Consider the following 21,736-nt stretch of genomic DNA (forward strand, 5'->3'; position numbering starts at 1 on the left):
TCATTATAATAATATTGTTTCATCAATTATAACAAAGTTATCACACTAATGCAAAGTGTTAATAATAGGGAAAACTGTGTGCATAAGGGAGGTATATGGGATGTCTTTATTTTCTGCATGATTTTTCTATAAACTTACAAAAAATTTATAAAAAGAAAATAAATTTTTAAAAATTTTAATATTGACTTAGAACATGAAAAAAGTCCAGTTATGTTAAGTAGGGTATTTGAAAGATGACAAAACTAAGGTGCCTAGTGTTTAGTCAATTATGGTCAAACTATGGCAGGGCTTAGGGCCAAAATGAATTGTCTGGACTTCCCGCCACTTCCACCTCATGCTGCCCCTCTAGGGTAGACATCTCTCCCCAAAGAAAGGTCAGAGGAGGAGCACCTGCAAAGTGGGTGAATGCTAAAGGGGGCCTTGTTGCCCTGGGGTCAGGGTTCAAGACCTGAGCTGCTCCCCATATATTTTAGTGTCCTTTTATAACATTTTTGGGTCCCTGGCAGGGCTAGGTTAGCACCACACTCCCAAGTTTGCCAGCTTGTTGGATTTCAGAGATGGAAGGCAGAGCCCACTGCAGTAAGGAGAACTTGCCAGGTGATGGCTGGTCAGGATAGAACCAAACCTAAACCCAGACCCATGAACGCCCTCTTCAGAGCCAGTCAGTGCCCTGAGAAGCAGAGCCATCATGGGCACTGGGACATGTGGCAGGGGCGGTGGCCTCTGCTGTCCGGGTTCAGAGGGTCAGATCCACTTGGGGCAAGGGCAGGGCACAGCAAGATTTTCCACAGCTCCGGGGGTCTGGGTGGGGGACTTGGGCAGACTTACCCCATTGGAGGGAGAGGGGAGATGACTTATAGACTATAGGTAAGGCCACCCACAAGTAACTACTTGCTAAAGGCTTCTGTAGTTCATGCAACCCCTTGATTTCTTTTCCTCCCCATTTCCCCACCATCTTCCTGCCCCCCGCCCCCAGGGATCTCTCTGTATTCTCCCCCTCCTCCCCCAGCCCCAGATTCATCAAGGCCAACATCCTACAAATCTACCTCCAAATCTTTCCATTTCAGGGGCTTTACAGACTTCTGGTTTCTGCTTCAGTGTGTACTGGGGTAGAGAAAAGCTCCTGTTGGGATATCCAAGGCAATGGGGAAAGAATGGGAAATACAGAGAAAACAAACCAATGTTTTGAGTTAAGATCCTGCCACACATCAGCTTCTGCCCCTCCTGAGTCTTCCGTGAGGCCACTGGTGGTAACAAGTCTTACGGTGGTTCCCTGGGACATGTTGCTCTCAATTAAAAATTCAGGATTCCTTAGGGGTTGAGTAGGCAGCCAAAGACTGTGGGAAAAGTCGAGCCTTAGACATCTCTCTCACCCTCAGAGGGCGCACAGACCCCTGACTTTTCACCCCAGCTCCTCACCCCCCTTACAGGAGGGAAAGGAACCGCGGGGAGGAGGGGAAACGCCCCGTTACCCCGGCTGTGTTTACTCTGGGCATGGCTGTTGACTCCAGGGGCTTTATCACTGGGTCCTCAGACTGGCCCGGGGAGGCAGGCCTGGAAGAAAGGGAGATTCAGGTCCCACAGCTCTGCGGAAGAGAAGAGAGACGCGAACAAGTAAGGCCGTGGCAGAGCGAGGAAGAAGCTGCTGCTTGGACCCACAATGAAAACACACGTTCTGCTGCTGCTGGTGCTCCTGGACCTGGGACAGGCCCAAGGACCCCTTCGCAGGTGAGACCCCCTCCCCAGGACTGAGATCCCGGGTTCAGGGCTGCCCTGGGAGAGGAAAGATGGTGGGGGAATGGGGAGGAAAAGAAATCGAGGGGTTGCGTGAACTATGGAAGCCTTTAGCAAGTAGTTACTTGTGGGTGGCCTTACCTATAGTCTATGAGTCATCTCCCCTCTCCCTCCAATGGGGTCAGTCTGCCCAAGTCCCCCACCCAGACCCCCAGAGCTCCTCATTTTGATAGAGAGTTTGTGGCCAAAGCACCCACGTACTTCTCCGAGGGACTGATTGTCACTGACTCCAAGGGTTTTTCTATCTGCTGAAACCAGAGATAGTTGGCCAACCCTTCGTGCAGGTTCATGTAACACTGAAGACCACCTCAATCCCCCGTTTTCCTAGAAGGTCTCAAAAAGCCTGTCTCCAGGAGGGTGGGCCACTTCAGTGCTAAGATTCTAAGGACTGCAAGGCCAGAGATGAGGCCGTGCAGGCCACGTGGCAGAGAGGGAATGGATTCTGGTCAAACCCTGGCATGCTGCCTTCCAGACCCTCTTCCGTGTAGCTCTCTGGTTAACCTATGGAAGAGGGGAGGGGAGAAGAGGGGGGCAGAAATGCTTCTCCTCCTCACCTGGGCTGTGTCTGCAGGGTGCCCCTGAGGAGGCATCAGTCTCTCCGGAAGAAGCTGCGGGCGCAGGGTCAGCTCTCTAAGTTCTGGAAATCCCAGAATTTGGACAAGATGCAGTTCGCCGAATCCTGCACAATGGACCAGAGTGCCAATGAGCCCCTCATCAACTACTTGGATGTGAGGAACTCTGGGGCAGGGGCTGGGAGGGGCAGGGAGAGGGGTCTGGGTGTGGCCAGGGTCCCATCAGCAGTACCAAAGGCTATTCTGGATTTCATTGCATGGATGATCCATAGGGATGGATCCCTGGGTTCCTGTGGGCTCTGCTGGGACTAGGCTGACTGGACCTTGCCCTAAATGTGGTCAGGGATGAGAAGGCCAAACATCCCAAACTGCTTCTGCTTTCAAGTGGGCACATTACACAGCTGTGTGTTGTTAGGTAAATTACTCCCCTGGCCCCAGTTCCCTAATCTGTAAAAAGGAGGGGTTACTGCCTTCTTTGCTCACAATTGCTCACATTTCTCACAATGGTATAATAAGAATCAGGAAAATGTAAGTAAAAGCAGAAGTAGCCTGGGACATGATTTGATGCCCTCCCATTGGCCCTTCTCTGCTCTTTTACCTTTGATTTCCCAGGCTCCCTACTTCCCAGGCTCTGTAAGCTCTGGCCTGTGATACCCCAGGATCTGGCCCCCATGGGGTTCTCCCTCAGCCCCTGGTAAGTGCTCTTGCCCCTTCCCACCCCTCCACCCACACCCCTGCTTTCTTCTCTCCCTCCCTGTAGATGGAATACTTTGGCACTGTCTCCATTGGCTCCCCACCACAGAACTTCACCGTCATCTTTGACACTGGCTCCTCCAACCTCTGGGTTCCCTCTGTGTACTGCACCAGCCCGGCCTGCGGTAAGTGGGGCCATGAGCCCTGCTGGGGAATGGCTGGGGACAGGGCCTGGGGGGGCAGGGCCTGGCCACACCAGCTTCTCCCTTCTATCTTTGAGTCTGCCCTGGAACTGCCCACAGAGAAAACAAGACTGGGCCAAGGACAGAGCTAAAATTTGGTTGCTGTCCAAGCCAGCAATTTATATACTTATCAGAAGTAACTGGGGGAAACTCAGTCACTGAAAATAGAAATCCTGGCATACATGATGACTCAGTCCCCTTGGAACACCTGAAAGAATGTGGGGGAAGTTTCCATTCAAATGGCTTTTTCTGGGCAGACTGCTCACCTGCCTTAGGAGACTTGGTAGCCCACCTCCCAGTGCACCAGAGGTGAGGCTAGTGGGGCAGGGACACACAGCTCCCCAGTGGCATTCGGGTGTCCATGTGGCCAGAGGAAACTCAGGGGCCTTGATGAGGACTGGAAAAGGAAGAGCTAAGGAAAAATGTCTTAGTCTACGCGGGACAAGTTCCAGAGACAAAATGTGTCAGGAACTCCCATGGCTGTTGGTACAGAGGGCAAGGAGTTGGTACTAATTTTCAGTGGTAGCAATTGTTTGTCCCTGAGTTTCTTTGGAAGGTCAGGCTCTGACCCATACCTGGAGGAGGCTGCTCCTGGCACCTGATAAATGGCACTTATCTTGGTGTGCCTGATGAGGTCATGTGGCAATCACGTGTGCCCATGGACAGGTATTTGGTCCCCCGTGTGGCTAGAGGAGACAATGGGAGCCCTATAGGGCAAGCCTTGCTAGAGGTTCCGCTCATTGGTGGGAGTTGATGCCTGGGGCTGGCAGGCATCAGGGCCAGGCTGGAAGCAGTGAGCTGAAAGCCTGGGCAAGAGCAGCACTCTTGCTTTCCAGAGACACATCCCAGGTTCCGGCCTTCCCAGTCCAGCACGTACAGCGAGGTGGGACAATCTTTCGCCATTCAGTACGGGACCGGGAGTTTGTCCGGAATCATCGGAAGCGACCAAGTTTCTGTAAGTGCACGTCCTTCATTTTTCCTCTCTGGCCCAGAAAACTGGGAGTCAGTCCATACTTCAGGGGTCTGAGGGGAGCAGTTTCAGACCTGCCTCAAGAAGAGGTGGAAACAGAACAGGCAGGACTAGCTTCCAGGGAAAGAGGACAGCATGGTCAGACGGGGGCAGCAATCCCAGCCTGAGATGGCAGCAGCCTGTCAGTCTTATCAGTATCCAGAGTCCCAGAAAGGCAGCTCAGGGGGATCCCTGCAGGGAATCCATGCACCATGCAGAAATCCAGGAGGCAAGGTTCACAGCTGGATCCCCAGAGCACTGAGGAGACAAGACCAGGCCTCCACCCGGAAGGACAGAGAAGTCCAAGCCAGAGGTCAAAGTGGGAGCACAGTCACTGGAATAAGGGGCCAAGGTATGAACAACAGAGACAAGGCAGAATCTCAGGTGCTAAAGCAAAGGCCCAAGGTTAGCACTGAACTTAGTGCTGAGCCTGTGAGCAGGCTCTTTTAACTCCTGCTCACTGCTCACTGAAGGGCTGTGGGTCCCAGAACTGCAGGAACTAGACAAATGAGGGGATAAAGAACCAGGAGAGCCCTGCTCCTGCCTGGGTCTCTTAACCATGTTTCTGATCAGTGGCATAAATATGCCTAGGCCTTTGGGGAAATAGAGATTGGCCCCCTCCTGGTGGGCACCGTTCTAGTTCTGGGGTGCTCCAGAGCAGGGCCCAGACTTCATCAACATCCCTTCAAGGTGGGTGGGAGTGGGACTTATTATTGAGTGAAAAAAAAAGAAGCAAGGAGCAGAAAAACACCATCTACTTAAAAATATACTATGTTTTCTGTAAAAGTACAAATAACTATTTAGAAGTCTGCATTATAAACAGATCATTGTAATTACCTCTGGGAATCATGAAAGGGACTGAAATTGGCATGGAAAGGGCAACATGAGCCTTTAGCCTGTGCTTATCTGCTGGCTCACCTAGTTGGTATGAAACAGCAGCCAAGCCCACAGCTCCTCCAGCTTCAGCTGGCTCTTCCTTCAGTTTTTGTGACTCTTGAGCCAGGTGCATGTTTAGCTCTGGGGCAAACAGAGTCAGCTTCTGCTGCAGAACATCCCTTCATTGAGGCTGGAGGCTTGGAAACAGTGAGAGACCATATTGGTCCCAATCTACCTTCAACCTCACAGGTTCCAATTTGCCCTTCCTTCTCCCATTTGACATCTATCTTCCCTTTTTGACTGCCAAAACTGTGGACTTTAGCCTGCAACACCAGAACAGAAACAACAACCTCACATACTCTGTTTAACTTGCATCCATACTTATGTGTAGTCAAATACTTAAAATATATTCCTTTTTATGTATAGCTCCTAACAGTTCTGTTCTCTTATCAAACCCTTACTGATAAAGATAAATGATAAAGACAAATGATAAAGATAAAAATAATGAAGGTATGACATACTAAAATTTGTGGGATGCAGCTAATGCAGTCTTTAAAGGGACAATCATAGCCTGCAATGCATATATTTAAAACATTGAAAATCTATCATATGAACTTCTATTTCTAGCAGCAAAGGAACAAAAAGAAAATAGGCAAACCACAAGCAAACAATAGCAAACCAAACCCAAAGAAAGTAGAAGGAAGGAAATAATGAAAAGAACAGGAAATCAATAAACAGAAAAGTCACACAATAAAGAAAATCAACAAAGCTGAGAGGTAACTCTTCACAAAGATTAATTGTGTAGTTGTGAAGTTAACTCTTCATAAAGATTAATTGTGTAATTGGTAAACTGCTAACAAGACTGATCAAGAAAAAAAGAGAAAATGCAACTTAATCTAAGAAATAAAAAAGAGGTCATTACTAGAGACCCTAAAGACATTTAAATGATAGTAAGAGAATATTAAGAACAGGTTTATGTTGATAAATTTGACAATTTAAAAGAAATTGACAAAGGCCTTGTGAAATACAGCAAACTGAAACTGACACAGAAAAAAATAGAAAATATGAATACTCCAGTAACCATTTTAAATATTGACTCTGTTATTAAAAAACCTTTCCACAAAGAAAACTCCAGGCCTAAATAGCCTCACTGGTGAATTCTTCTAAACAGTTAAAGAAGCAATAATACAATTTAATACAAATTCCTCCAGATAATTGTTAAAGAAGGTACACTTCACAGCTCATTTTATGAGGTCAGCATAACTTTAATAACAAAACCAGACAAGGACATTGTAAGAAAGGAAAATTACAGACCATTCTCTCTCATGTGAACATAGACACAAAAATCCTAAACAAAATATTAGCAAATAAAATAATGTGATATATAAAAGAATAACACACCACAGCCCAGTTTTTTTTTTCCAGGAATTCACTACCTAAGAGAATAAAAGGGGAAGATCATATGGTCATCTCTATTGATAATAATATTCAACATCTACTTATGGCTTAAAAGAAAGTTCTTAGCAAACTAGGAATAGAAAGTAATTTTCTTAATCTGATAAAGAACATCTACAAAGAAGCCCAAAGCACTTAATGGTGAATTGTTGAGAGATTTCCTCCTGAGATCAAGAATTATAAAAGAAAGCTCAGTCTTCCCACTTCTATTTAGCATTGTAATGAAGATCCTAGCCAGCACAACAAGGCATGAAAAAATAAATTAGAGACATTAGTATTGGAAAGGAAGAAATAACATTGTCATTACTCACATATGACAAGATTCTATGTGTAGAAAATCCAAAAATACCTACAGACAGACTATTTGGGATTAATGAGTGAATTTAACAAAGTTTCTGGCTACTAGGTCAGTAAACAAAAATCATTTGAATTTCTATATAGCAGGAAAAACAAATGGAAAAAAATATTAATGACACTATTTATAAGAGCATCAAAACACCAAATACTTAGAAGTAAATTTAACCAAAAAAATGCAAGAACTCTACTCTAAAAACTGCAAACCATTACTAAGTAAAATGAAAGAAGACGTACATAAATTAAAAAGTAACCCATGCTTATGGAAGTCTCAGTATTACAAAAAAGTCAAAGTTCTCCTAATTGATCTATGGATCCAATGTTACTCCCCAATCAAAACAAGGGCAGTTTTTTAGAAATTGACAAGCTGATTCTAAACTTTATATGGATATACACTGTACCAAGAATAATCAAGGCAATCTGATGGCAAAAAACACTGCCAAATACCCAGATTTATTATAAAGCTATAGTAATTTAGAAAGTGTGGTATGAGCAGAAGGATAAGCAGACATATGGGACAGAATAGAAAATTTGAAACTGCCCATACAGTCACCTAATTTCTGTTGAATATGATACTGCAGTGCAGTGGAGGAAACGATGGAATATTTATTAAATGTTGCTGGGTTAATTGGATAGCCATACAGGAAACAATGAATCTTGACCTCTACATCATACATTATCAAACTTCAGATAGCTTATAGATCTAAATGTGAAAGGTGAGACAATATAGCTTTTAGAAGAAAACATTGGAAAGTATCAGCATGACCTTAGGTAGGCAAAAATTTCTGAAAATTTGACTACATTAAAATTCAGATCCATTCATCAAAAAAACACACTTAAGAGAGTAAAAACACCAGCCACAGTCTGGGAAAAGATATTTGCAATACATATATCCAAAAAGGACTTGATTTTAGAATATATAGACAACTCCTACAAACAGAAAAGAAAATTCAAACAACCCACTTCACAAAAAAGAATATCCAGACATTCAGTTTCATTAGTCATAAGGAAACATAAATTAAAACCACAATGCCTCACTGCATATCCACTAGAGTGACTAAAATAGAAAAATAGGTAATACCAAGTTTTGTTGAGGATATGGAACACCTAGAACTCTCAAAATATTGGTATGAGAGTATCAATTGGTACAATCACTTTAAAAAACTGTTTGGCAGTATCTACTCAGGCTAAATAATTTGCATATCTATGATCTGGCAATTTCACTCCTAGGTATATATCCAACAGAATGTGTACATGTATTCACCAAAAGACATGGACAAGCCAAGCTACTAGTAGTAGTTAAATACAAGGAACAAACTATCGTCAATAGTAGAACAGATTAATAAATGGTGATATAGTCAGATTACAGAATACCAATGAGAATGTGCAATTACAACAGCATACAATAAGCATTAATGTTGATTGCAAAAGCCAGATACAAGAGTTCATTGTGTATGATTTCGTTTAAAATAAAATTCAAAAATAGACAAAATTAAAATATGCTGTTTGAAGTCAGGAGACCGATTATCCTTGAAGAGGGGTGCAATGATGGGAAGAGTACTTGGAGGGGCTTCTGGATATACTTAATGTCCTGTTTTTTTATTTGGGAGCCTGTTGCATAGGTGTGTACAGTTGGTGAAAATCCATTGAACTGTACACTTGTGGTTTCTGTATGTGTGTTCTACTTCAGTTTTAAAAAGTTTACATTTAAAAAAAAAAGGATGGGAATATGGTAAAAATCTTTGTGCTCATTTAATCAAGGGAAATTGGGAAGGGGGCAAATTAACTTCAGGCAAGAGGGAAAATCCAGGGATCCTAGACCCTTTCCCAGAGATCTCCCCATGCAATTCTCCGGTGGGCTTTCTCCCATCAGGTGGAAGGACTGACTGTGGTCGGCCAGCAGTTCGGAGAGAGTGTCAAGGAGCCGGGCCAGACCTTTGTGGACGCAGAGTTTGATGGAATTCTGGGCCTGGGATACCCCTCCTTGGCCGCTGGAGGCGTGACCCCAGTGTTCGACAACATGATGGCCCAGGACCTGGTGGCTCTTCCGATGTTTTCTGTCTACATGAGCAAGTAAGACCCGTCAAGCCTGCCGGGCTAAGGTCAGTAATTAGCATCAGGAGACAGCAGGGTGCACTGACAGAGCGCTGGACTTAGGCGTCAAAAGACCAAGGTTGGATCTCTTGCTTGACTTACTAGCTGTGTGATCTAGGGCAAAAAACTTAATCTCTCTGAATATTCAGGAAATAGGGCTTGCCTCATAGAGTTGTTGTGAAAAGCACTTTGCAAACTGTAAAACACTGGGTTAATTTAAGGACTGTCTGGGATTGGATATTTGTTTATTCAGTCAATAAACATGTATCAAGTCCCTACGGTGTGCGGGCACCATGGTATGCGTGTCTCGTTGGGCAGGCCCCTGAGATTCACCTACCTCTGGGCACTCTTGCCTGGGCCCTCGAAGGACCACCCCATCCACCCACCCCCTACCTTTCTCAGTGTCTTACACAAAGGTTATTAACAATTGTTAGTTCCTTTCACCTTCCTTTGCAAAACCGCTTTCCAAAAATTCCCAGAGATCCCCAGTTCCCTTCCCTTTACTCTCTGCCTATTTTTCTGATCACTTTCCTCTTGAAAGTGAATCCATTTTATGTCCTATTACCCCCAGGACCTGCTAGGTGCCAGGACATAATCCCAAAAATCAATACCAGCAAAAATTAATAAATATTCAGGCTCTACTAAGTCATTTACCTCAAGTTAACCTCTCTACCTTAACATAAAGGTCTGAATCATATGGAAACTCCAGGCACCAGCGCAGCCAGAATGAGGAAGCTACTTTGGGACAAGGTGTCTTTTGGGGGCTTCAAGTCACCCTGTGTCCACTACCTCAGGATGTTCCTGGTGTGGATTCTGTGTGCCTTCTGCCCTATTGTCCCCATTTCCTATCTCACTAGCCCTTTTATCCAGGAAGCTGGAAGACATTCACGAATCAGTGAGCAGAGCTGTTTCTACCCTTATGCCCCAAAGGACCAGATCAGTCATCCTGCTGTGGGTGGAAGCCCTGGTCCCAAAGCCCAGGCTGCTGTTTCTGCCTTTCTAGGCACTTGGTGTGAATGGCCAGGCCAAGAAGCAAAGGGTCCCAGCTGTAGCTCTCCCCTGGAGTTTTCCAGTGGCTCCTCCTTGACCACCTGCCCTTCTTTCCATATAGTGACCCAGAAGGAGGCTCAGGGAGTGAGCTGATTTTTGGAGGCTATGACCACTCCTACTTCTCTGGCAGCCTGAATTGGGTCCCTGTCACCAAACAAGGCTACTGGCAGATTGCTCTGGACGAGTGAGTACCCTCTGCAGGTGGTTACTATATGGAGGAATACCTCCTGACGGGCACAACTCAGATTGGATTAACTAAATTGGCCTGAACAAAACTGCTGGTCACTGGGAGAGTATTCGGGAGTTCTCTGCAGAAGGTTAGGGTGTGGAGGTCCTGAGCAAAGGTGCAGGAAGATGCATCAGTAACCAGGGAGGCAGGCATATGGTACCAGCTCTGAGCTTCCTTCCTTGCCCATGTGGTGTGCCTTCAGTTCCACAGGAAGTGCACACCAAGTGGCTGAGTAACATGTGGAATGCAAAGCTGAACTGGGCAGACTTTTTCCCCATGAAGCTAGTACAGATGAGCCATGCACACAAATCACTCTCATCTTAAGGTGGAGGGTGATCAGTGCTCCAAGTGAGGTGCCATAAAACTGCCCAGCAGGATGTGGCAAGACAACTTGTATCTGAAGAACTCCAGAAGGGCTTCATGGAGGGGGTGGCATAGAAACTGGACTTTGATGCATGGAAAAAGTCTGGACCTGGAGCAATTGCAGAAGTGGGACTAGATGTCTGTCTCATACCTACCACTGTACTAGACAATGCAGGAACTCAAAGACACGTGATTCAAGCTAATACAGCAAGAATAAGGTCCTGCCAGATGCCAAGCATGTGTCAGGCACTAGGGATACAAAGTAATTAAAAAAAAAAAAAAGCCCCATTGCTCAGTGTCTCCCTAGGGCTTTGCAAAATGTAAGGATTTACCCACTTATGGATCATAACATCATTTCAGAGGATCACAACTTGCATTTTTAAATGAAATGGAATAAAATGGAAAATATCAGAGTTTACTTCACATATTAAGGTCGAGCACAGGTTCATGAAATTTTTGTTTCGTGTGTGTGTGTGTGTGTGCATGTACTGGGTCAAGAAGTATATGTATTTATTTCTTATTATGCGTGTCAGTCAAAAAATTTTGAAAAGCATTCATCTAGTGGGAGAGACCAAATGGAAACCATGAACATGCTTCAGGAGCCGTGCAGAGAGTGAGGGCCTCCTGGAAGCCAGGGGAGGCTTGTGGGTGGACTGACAAAGCCCCGTTTGCTCCCAGAATCCAGGTGGGAGGCGCCGTGATGTTCTGCTCCGAGGGCTGCCAAGCTATTGTGGACACGGGGACCTCCCTCATCACTGGCCCCTCTGACAAGATCAAACAGCTGCAAGAGGTCATTGGGGCAGAGCCCACGGATGGAGAGGTGAGTGCCTGCCTGGGGTGGGGAGAGGCAGGCCCTCCCCTGGCAGATGGGAAGCCTCTGAACAGATCCTCTGTGTTGTGTTTTAGTATGCTGTGGAGTGTGCCAACCTCAATGTCATGCCAGATGTCACCTTCATCATCAATGGAGTCCCTTACACCCTTGGTCCACCTGCCTACACCCTGCTGGTAGGAGCTGTTTCCTTATTCTGCAAGTCACTGGGTCTTCCCCACATGCCTGCCACTTCCCCTTTCCTTGCTGGTCTTGCCCCAAGCCCCCTGTTCTCAGGCCACCGGACTGGTTCTCTCTAATTTCCTTTTCTGTCATGAAGCAGCGATGAAGCTTGGGCAAACCACTTAATAAGGTGTTCTGACATGGCCATGTAGGGCTTTTCAACTGACACGGTTTAATCCCCATGATGTTACTATCCCATTTTATCGATTAGGATATTGAGACTCAAGAGAGATAAGTAAATGGTTCAAGATATGAGCTGTGTGGAGGTACAGAATAAGGTTACATCTCTTCTACATTCAAGTTAACATTCCTCTCCAAACAAGAAAATATCCTCTGTTGCAGGCAATTCACCAGTCGGGAGGGCAAGGTACAAAGGTAGCTCCTGGGAACTTGGAAAACTGTGGTCACTTCACACCACAGTTGGCCCAGATATTCAATACTGCAGTTCTTTGGCAACACGCTTGTCCCAAGTCACCCATGGCATCAAAGTGACTACACCAGAATAGACACAAAGATGTAAGGTAGACTGAGGGCTTTAGGCCCACCCATCACACCTTTAACCATCAACCCCTTCCCAAAGCCACCCCAAATGTAAACAGACAAGCCAAGTAAAAACAAATATCTTGCTTTAAAACACAGCTTCATGGTAAGTCCCCTGAGCTCCTCCAACATAGGAATTCTAGAGCTGCCACTGTAAGCGCCATACCAGAAATAGCTAGACATGTAGACAGAGCCAGGTCCATCAGTCTATGCCCCTGTCCCCACTTCACCACCTTCATGCTAGATGAGTCCCTGCTTGCTCCTATGCCTTCCCCATCCCCTTTGGTGCCAATGTCCTTTCTTAGACAAATCTCAATCAGAGCCACCCCAAGCCACCAAAGATGCTTTTGAACTTTTATCCTCTTCCTCCCAAGAAGGCACCTTAAGCCCTCTGCTTTCCACTCTCATCAGCAACCTCAAATTTCAAATGGATGTTGAAATGATCACATCTGCCTGGTAGATCCCACAGCTTTGCCAGGCCAAAAAGAAGTGGGGAGGGATTACATTCTTCTCACACAACAGCCGATGCCTACTAGACTTCTACATAAAAGGGGCCACTCAAATGAGTCTTCCCAGAACATCAACGGGAAAATAGCAGGCAGTAGCCACTTTAGAGCAGTTTCTCTCCTTAAGAAAATTAAGTTGACTAAAAAATTACAGAAAAGATGAAATTATCTTTGGACTGTGCTGCCGTGAGTAAAATGTATCAGGAAGACATTTTTTAAAGGCTTATTTCTTGCATAATTTTTTAAAATTCTGGGTTGAATTGCCTTTTAGCCACCACCTTCTGTGAATTTTCTCTCTGCTTTTCTTAGCCCAAGGTTCAGCACCCAGATGTTTGTTGCACACCTGTTACCCTATTATTTGTTGTACTTGCATGGTTCAAACCGCCATTCATAGCTGCCATCCTTTGCCTTATCTAACAAAAATTTTGCCCGGAAAGTGGAAAGGAAAAGTGTTGCTCTCCTTGTGTAAACTCTGTGCTGCTGTCCACTTCCCATGGAAACATGGGTATAATCAAGTGTTTGTCCAGCCTGACCAGCTGACTCAGTCTGTTCTCTTACTGGCTTTTTATGACTTTAAAATAAATTTGTGATCAATAATAGTGAAAAAAAAAATTAAGTTGAGCATCATTAGAAACTAATGAAACCAGGATTTAAACCAAGTTATTTGTCTTCTAGCACCACATCCTTTGGGCTTTCAGTCATGCAGCAAGGCTTTGGCCTTCTCAATTGTAAAATGGGGGAGGCGAGTGTTTAACATATGGAGAACTTAGAAGCCCAGGCCCATGTGTATGAACTGGTGCAAATAAACACTATATTGAGTAAACTAGGGTGTGAGTGTACGAAGCAGGGAGAATAACCAATCAGCCAAAATTGTAAAATAGCTGTCCTGGGTCATTCGGTGCCACTATCCACTACCACAAAGGACAGCCTCTCGGCAGTGCTACTTCCTTCTTCTTCTGCGTGTCACTTACATAGTTCTTTCCATCCCCAGGATTTAGTGGATGGAATGCAGTTCTGCAGCAGTGGCTTTCAAGGTCTTGACATACAGCCTCCAGCCGGGCCCCTCTGGATCCTGGGAGATGTCTTCATTAGACAGTTTTACTCAGTCTTTGACCGTGGGAATAACCGTGTGGGACTGGCCCCAGCAGTCCCCTAAGAAGGGGCCTTGTGTCCGGGCCTGCCTGACGGGAAATCCAGCTGGGCCTGTTAGGTGGGGGCATTCTTCAAATCTGTCAAAAAGTCATTTTTGACTGACTGCACTTGTTCCAGAGCTGTAATTTCAATTAGGACCAAACAGAGCATGAGAACACACATACACACTCACCACTCACACACGTTCATATACTCACATTTGCACACATTCACACATACACACCACCTCCACCATCATCATGATAGAAGAATTAAGTTGTGTGCCCATATTTTTTTAAATTGATTTTTGCTAACTTTTATTATAGAAATCTCCAAAACACGAGCAAAGATTATAGTACAGTAGGTCCCTGTGTACTCCACCCAGATTTAACAGCCCATCAACACGTCAGGCCTGTGTTAGCTGCACAGTCACTCATTCCTCTGCCCAGCCCTGCATGCACTTGATTATATTAAAGCAAATTCCAAACATCACATCATTTTATCCATAAATATTTCTGATATCCTTCAATAGGCAGTCAACAAAAAAAAAAAAAAAAGAAAGAAAGAAAAGAAAAGGAAAAAAAGTATGCTGTCAACAAACGTTTCCTAATGTCTCATAAATGTTTGGTTGTTTTCACAGCTGGCTTGTTCAAATCAGTATCCAAACAAGATCCATAAACTGCACTTATTTGAAATGTCTCTTAAGTCTCTTTAATCTCTAGAGTTTACCACATTCTGAATTTTGCTGGTTGAAATCTAGATGTGTCATTTCACGTGGTTCTCTGAGCCCCATAATTCCTATAAAATGGTAGATAGATCTGGAGGCCTGATTCTGTAGCAAGGATACTTCACAGATGGTGCTGGGTACTTCCTATTGCATCCCACTGGGGGCAAATAACACGGGTGCCGATTTGTAGTGTTAAGATTGATGAGTCAGTTTCAGAGTTGTCACCCTTATCCATCATCCCTTTGGCATATTACCAGATAGCTTTAGTGACCATTGATGATCATTTTTTAGATCCATGATATCATTAGGGGTTGCAAAACAATGATTTCTCTAAATCTATCATCCCTTCTACATTTATTGGCTGAAATCCTTCTCTAAAGATTCCCTTCCCTCACCAACTATTTGCTCACCATGAGCTACAGTTCATATAGGAAAGGCAAGATAAATTACTTGTTTTGTTTTTTCCTTTTATTTACCAGTTTTCAGAAAAATGAGTTAGTGCTACAGCAAACTCCAATAGATTTTAAATATATTTGATGCATTTGAATCTACTGCAGTTTTTATGCTCAGATCACCCCATCTTTAGCCATCGAATGCCCCTTCAAGTTAGCGCCTGTGGACTTCTGAATTAACGCCAGTACAACAAGATACTCCCACCCATCTTGAATATTTCCAGCCCCATAGATGGCACCAGTCATTTCCCCAAGGAATCCTTTGTCCTTTCAGTGCGCCCATATGTCTGTCATTAATGAAAATTACTTCATAAGAGAGACTCTGAACCCTTTGGGAACTCAGAGCCCTTCCTGAGGGGCTGTGTGGAGGGTCCTGGCCGAGGCGCTGCCTCCTTCTGGTGCTATCTCTTGCACCAGAAGCATCTTATTTTTCTCTTTTTCCTTCTTTTCTCTTTGAATTTTGTCAAAATGGAAGTATGCTTGATTTTTTTCCTATTATAAAATATGTGAAAATCCTTCCTGGTCCTAACCATCAGAGAGAGGCACTGTTATCAATTTGAAGCCATTTTATACAGACTTTTTAATTTTTTCACATATATAAACAGACTGAGATGGCTATGGGTTAGGAAAACTTTTTCTTTCTACAAAAAAAAAAAAAAGGGAATCATGCTACACATTACACATACTCTTCTCTAAACTGCTTTTCACATTTTACAATACATTCCAGATCGGTACAAACAGCTCATTCCTTCTAACATTTGCATGGGGTCCGTTTATTCCACTAATTCTTTCTTAATGAACATTAGGTACATTGGGGTTTAATTCAACTCAACACAATACATGTCTACGTTGTGCCAAGCACTAAGCCACGGTCCTCTAAGAGCTGCAAGGTAAGTGGGACAGGCCCTTTCCGCGGCAGGGGTAGCAAAAACACACGAGGCATAAAGTCAGACAACCTGGATTAGAGCTCGTGCTCCATCACTCATTGACTCGGTGACCTTGGGTCTTTGTGTCTCTGAGACGCCCACCTCACAGAGCTGTTGGGAAGAGTCAATGAGCTTACTTGGGCGGAAACACTTGGCTCACAACATTAGCTTCCCTTCCCCTTTGAGAATCATGGTCAAAGTCAATCATGGCTACACACATACACACACTTTTTTTTTTTTTACTTTTATTATCATTTCTTTCAGAGTTAATTTAGAACAGACTGGTCAGAATAAACTATTAAAACAATACAGAGAGTGGTTAGGAACCGTTCTACTCTAGCCACCTGGAGTCAGACAGGCCTAGGCTTGAGTCCCGGCACCACCTCTCACTAGCTATGGGACCTCTGTGCCTCAGTTTCCTCATCTGTAAAATGGAGACAATAGCAGTAACTACCTCATGCGGTTACAGTGAGGATTCAACTACATAATGCATGGGCATAAACACTTCACTAGTTATATGCCTGTATTCACTGAGGGACCAGCCCTTCACTCAGCAGAGGCAAATCTCACAAAAGGCAGAAGTACCCAGAATAAAAAGGCTTTCCTCTAAAAGAAAGCACTTCAGTGGCCATGTAGGAGCCAATTGTTAATAGCATCCCTGCAGGCCTTCCCTGGGAGGCTCTGGGGTCTGGTGACCACACCTCCAGTAACCTGGGTGTTGGAGGCCTGGAGTGGGAGAGCAACGTTAAGCCACACCTGTGGGAAGTGAAAGCACTCTCCATCCGTGGTGTCCTAACCGGGGTTCTGCTCTGAGCACTCTTGGTCCCTTTAGGCAGAAGTGATGCTTTCAGTTGGTGTAGGCTCAACTCCCACTCATGGTGAAAACCCACACCACTCCTATTGGTTGCTTTGGGTTTTCCAAGACTGACCTTGGCTCTTGGTGACCTTCGCATCAGTGGTGTCACCCCTAAAACCCAGGTCCTTGTCCCATGTCTGCAACTGGGTCACAAAACTCCCAGGGATTGGACAAGAGTTGTGACCAAGCGTCGCAGCACCTGAGAATTGTAGTTAAGTGATGTTTTGCTGACCAATTGTTCCTACATTTGATTTTTGGCTTCTTAAAGTCCTTTCAGGTGCTTTCAATTTTTTGTCTTTATTTTTCTCCCCCTCACAAACAAATTGATGAATTAGGCAGAGCAACTTTTATTACCCCATTGTACAGATGGGGACATGGAAGCAAAACACAATGAACCAAACTGTTAAAGATAGAGGAGGAGGTAGAATCCATGTCTCCTGGCTCCAAATCCACTGCCTCTAATTTATCCCCCAGCCCAGGTGCTTGTCAGTTCAGGGTATCTTAGGCCCAGAGAACACAGGCACAGTCTAGTCAGTCCCTTCCACCACCACCACCACCCCAGCAAAAATATTTACTCTTTTTAAAGAAAAATGCCTTTGCTGCTAAAGGATCAGTGGTTGCTGATCCTCAGAAGGGTCCAAAGAAATCCTTCTTCTCTGCTCCTATATGCTAAAAGCATTTCAGGGAACAGGCTATTTTTGTCTGTTGGCATCACTTCCTTTGAGGGAGTGTCCCTGTCATGTTCGGCATGATCCCTGTGGGCTGACGGTCATGGGATCCCATCACCACCACCATTACAGGGGAGGACATGGGCTTTGAGCCATACCCATCAGACTCTCTGTCCCAGGAATCTGAATGTTGAGGGGAGCCCCCAAGGGAGAGATGGGCTTCCAGCCCCCTCTACTGAGATCCCTGGTTTCTGTCCTTCCAGAGACCTCTTTGTTCATCGCTGCCTCCTGTTTCTATGGCTCCCAACCGAAGAACTCTAACTGGGGTGAGCATCTTCCTGTGGGATGGAGGCTGAGATGACAAGGCTGTCGTGCACATGGGGGACAGCACCCTCAGGACTGTGAAATCTGATCCCTTCTCTAAGTAGAGACGGAGAGCTCTCCTCAGTGACTGGCTGGGGAGCTCATGACCATAATAGGCTCCCACCCCTCAGCTTTGACATCTGCCTCTTGTCATCTCAACACTCGCCAGGCTTTTACTTAAGGTAACACAAACTTCTGTAACAGATGAGTATCCAAATCATAGTGGTCTAATAAAATAAAGTTTATTTCTTATTCATGAAGAGTCCAATTGAAGAGTCTCATGATTCAAAGGCCCGGGCTCCTTCTGTCTTATCATTCCAACATCCCATTGGACCTCCGAGTCATTCCATCCATCCTACAAACAGGAAAAGAGAGCAGGCATGTTCTGCAATAGGTTTTGATGGGCCAGGCTTGAAAGAGGCTAGGGTAGCAGCAGGACGTTTCCACTACAGCAATTCAACTTAAGCTCCATGAGGACAGGAACCTTGTCTTGTCTACCATTTTAATCATTGGCCACATTTATGTGTAAGGGGCTGGGAAATGTGCCCTAGCTGTGCCCAGAAGGTTGAAGAAGGCTCTAATGAACAATAGTTCACTAGATCCCCAGTTTGGATCTTCTCTTTTCGCCTGCTTCTTAACTGTGAATGCTCCTCTCGTTCTATCTCTATTTCTCCCCTCTCTACACCCTTCTCCTCTCACACCTATGGAGACATGGCCCAGCTATCCAGGTGTACTCTATGGAGACAACCCCCATGAAGAAATTTCTAAAAAGACAATTCATAAATCTATGATATTTTTAAAATTTCTAAATCTTGTTTCTAGCCTGGCACTATCTTACCTGAGCTCTGATCCTACAATTCATTCATTTGTCCAACAAATATTTATGGACAAATATTTATCTTGGTCATGTTCCCCAAGGAGAAATTTTTTTAAATGCCTGCATTAAATGCTTATATTGAACATTTCATTGGGGAGTTCAAATTCAAAGGAAGCAAGAAGAAGAGAAAAGGAAATGAGAAAGAGAAACAAAGTAAAGGCATATTTCCAGCTGGCCACAGATTTGCAACTAACACAGCTGGTTGCTTAGTCCCTGAGACATCTCCAGCGGGGCCAAATGGACTGACTGCATCTCAGAATGGTCCAATGCCAGGGCGAGGAGGCAGGGTGGGGGGTGGGGCAGGTTGAACCTCTTTCTGCTGGCCTTGTTTTCTCCTTTCTTTTTGGTCAGTGTCTTTCCCCACACTGCTGATTTGTGTGACTGGCCTCTCCAGGAAGCTGCTGGGGAAGTCAGGGCCTTTGTGGATCCAACCAGCCAAAGGCGGCAGGCACAATACTCTTCTTTTCAGTGGGCTCCCTGCCTGCAGGTGCCTATGATGATGAGGCATATGGATTTGAGACCACGGAAAAGGCACAAGCCAACACCAGAATTGTGGGAAATAAGTGGCTGGGGCTCGGAGGTGGGGGGAAGGTCACGGCCATGCACCAAGCATGTGCTGGGCTATGTGGCTGTGGCCCGGGGACAGAATTGTGAACAAGGCAGGCAGAGTTCTCGCCTCGTGGAACATAATGGATGTCACGGACACGTCCCGCTGCTACCTCAGCCTCCGTTCGGACAAAACCAAAGCCCGGGTTTGCCCTTCCAATTCTCACGGTGTTTGTGATCTCGGCTCAAGGCTTCACTGTCCTCTCAGTCAGGAAAGCTTCGTTTCATTACCGTGGCTGCCTCACATTCCTTCCCACCCCACCCACTCTGCACCTTCAGGTTAATTTATGTTTATTAGGAGCCACAGGTGCCAGGAGTGAGAGTGAGGACGCTGTCTTGCTCTCCACTGAATACACAGCTCAGTGCCCGTTGCACCGCAGTCTTCCATAAGCTCTGCTGAATTCTTGAATAAGGCAGCTATTTGATCTTCCCAACAGCCCTGTCAGTTCTATCAGAAAATGCTTCTTCGACCCAGTCCCTCGTCCCCAGCCCCCTAGTTTAGTTTATCATCGCCCTTCATCAGGAGTGTTTCAAGAACATCCCACGTGATACTCCTCTTCATCAACGCACAGAGCCTGACTGATTAATATGTCTGAAACTCGACTCTAAACATGTCATTCCTTGCTCGGAGCCTCCCAGCAGCTCCCCACAGTGGACCAAATGAAATCCAGGCTCCCTCAACTTTCAGGGCTCTCTAGGACCTGCCTCAGCTTGACCTTGTCTTCTGCTTACGCCTGTTCCACGCCAGAATCACTTACTAGTCCCATTTTCTCGCTTGCACACGTTTTCTCCCAGGATTCCATCTGTCCTGTTCATGGGAGGACTGTGTTCCCCAAAGTGGACCCTTTTCAGCAATTGTTAAGATTATACTGAAGGGGTGTTGGATAGAGTCTGGAAAAAGTCGATTGAAAACTCAGTGCTGTGGAATGCACAGCAGCAAATTGGGTCCTATTCTGGGCGAGCGTCTTCTACCACAAGGAGGTTCAGCATCTCGTCTGCCCATCCTTACACTGAACCCGACTCTCTCCTCCACTTTCCATGCAGCTGCATGTGTTCAGATCCTGTGCATGCTGGAAGTGCCAATTCAACCCCTACTTTCCATAAAGCCCTCTGTGTTGCCCCCTAACTAGGATTAGTGAATTCTTCCTCAAAATCCCCACAATCCTCTAGTTGTGTTTCTTAAATCATTATTTGTGCCATATCTTCCTTCCACTCATAAACTGCAGATATCCATTCGTATGTCCTCCCCAAGGGTCTGACATATTCAGATTATTGAATGAATGAATGTGGGAGGGAAGAAAGGAAACTCAAGGAATGCAGAGTCAGGGCCTCCTCTGCAGGGCAGAGGTTGGCCGCCATTCTCCACTGGAGCATGTGTCAGAGGAAGAGATGGGAAGTTGCTGACTTCTGATCCACGTGGACAGAGGAAGTGGGACTAGAGCCCAAGGGTGGTCAGTGACTGGGCTCCCAAAGGTATTAGGAATAGTTCTGCAAACCTCCCCAAAAGAATGGGTTTCAGTCCCGTGTTCAGAGGCTGCAATGACTCGCCAAGGACGGTTCACTTCCCCTACCGAAAAGCTCTCTCAGCAGCAGCAGGCTCCATGGCTACTTTTACCTGTCCTCTCAGACACTCTAATGTCCCTCTGAGTCTCTACAGGTAGTCTCTGTCCATCTGTCTGTCTACCTCTCTCCCTCTCCCTCTCCCTCTCCCTCTCCCTCTCTCTCTCTCTCTCTCTCTCTCACACACACACACACACACACACACATGCACACATGCATGCACATGTTCCTTTAAAACCTGGTCTCAGAAAAAGAGTAAAAGAAAGAGAAAAAATTCTAAAGGACGACAACTTAAGAACAAATCAGCAGTTATAAATCAGTGGTTGCCCTGAGAGTGAACATGCTACCCCCTTGCCCAAGTAACCAACTGAGAGCATTTTGGGTAAATATGCTCTGGAATTTTTCCAACTTCAGTGTATACTCTCCAATATTACACCTCGTGGGAATCATTGTACCCTCCCTCTGGGCATTTTTTCTAATTGAAACAAGGAAAGGAGCTTCAACTGGAGCTCTTTTCAACCAAAAACCCCTTACAATGGGCCTGTCCTTGGCCCTACACGAGGCTGAGTGTGGAGCTGAAGGACCCAGCTCTGCCCCTGAGGAGCAGCTGGTCTAGTGGACTTTGTTAGATATGACATAGCAATGAAGCAGCATTAAAGACTCAAATGGGACCCAAGGAAGAATTTCTCACAGTGAGGATTATTAAACAAAGGAATGGGACACCAAGGAGGCAGAATCCCCT

At 45.4% G+C, this 21,736-nt stretch overlaps 1 protein-coding gene across 1 annotated transcript; it reads left to right on the forward strand.

Annotated features, from left to right (window-relative positions):
- The first annotated feature begins 3,054 nt into the window (after positions 1-3,054).
- CTSE (cathepsin E) lies at positions 3,055-14,523 on the forward strand. The gene is made up of 7 exons (XM_037811933.1): positions 3,055-3,244; positions 4,138-4,256; positions 8,869-9,068; positions 10,201-10,323; positions 11,410-11,551; positions 11,638-11,736; positions 13,820-14,523. Exons 1-7 carry the CDS (start codon positions 3,127-3,129, stop codon positions 13,982-13,984), a joined length of 966 nt encoding a protein of 321 aa, XP_037667861.1. The 5' UTR covers positions 3,055-3,126; the 3' UTR covers positions 13,985-14,523.
- Positions 14,524-21,736: the final 7,213 nt, after the last annotated feature.

Source organism: Choloepus didactylus, chromosome 2 (assembly GCF_015220235.1).
Source record: "Choloepus didactylus isolate mChoDid1 chromosome 2, mChoDid1.pri, whole genome shotgun sequence".
NCBI classification, from domain to species: domain Eukaryota; kingdom Metazoa; phylum Chordata; class Mammalia; order Pilosa; family Megalonychidae; genus Choloepus; species Choloepus didactylus.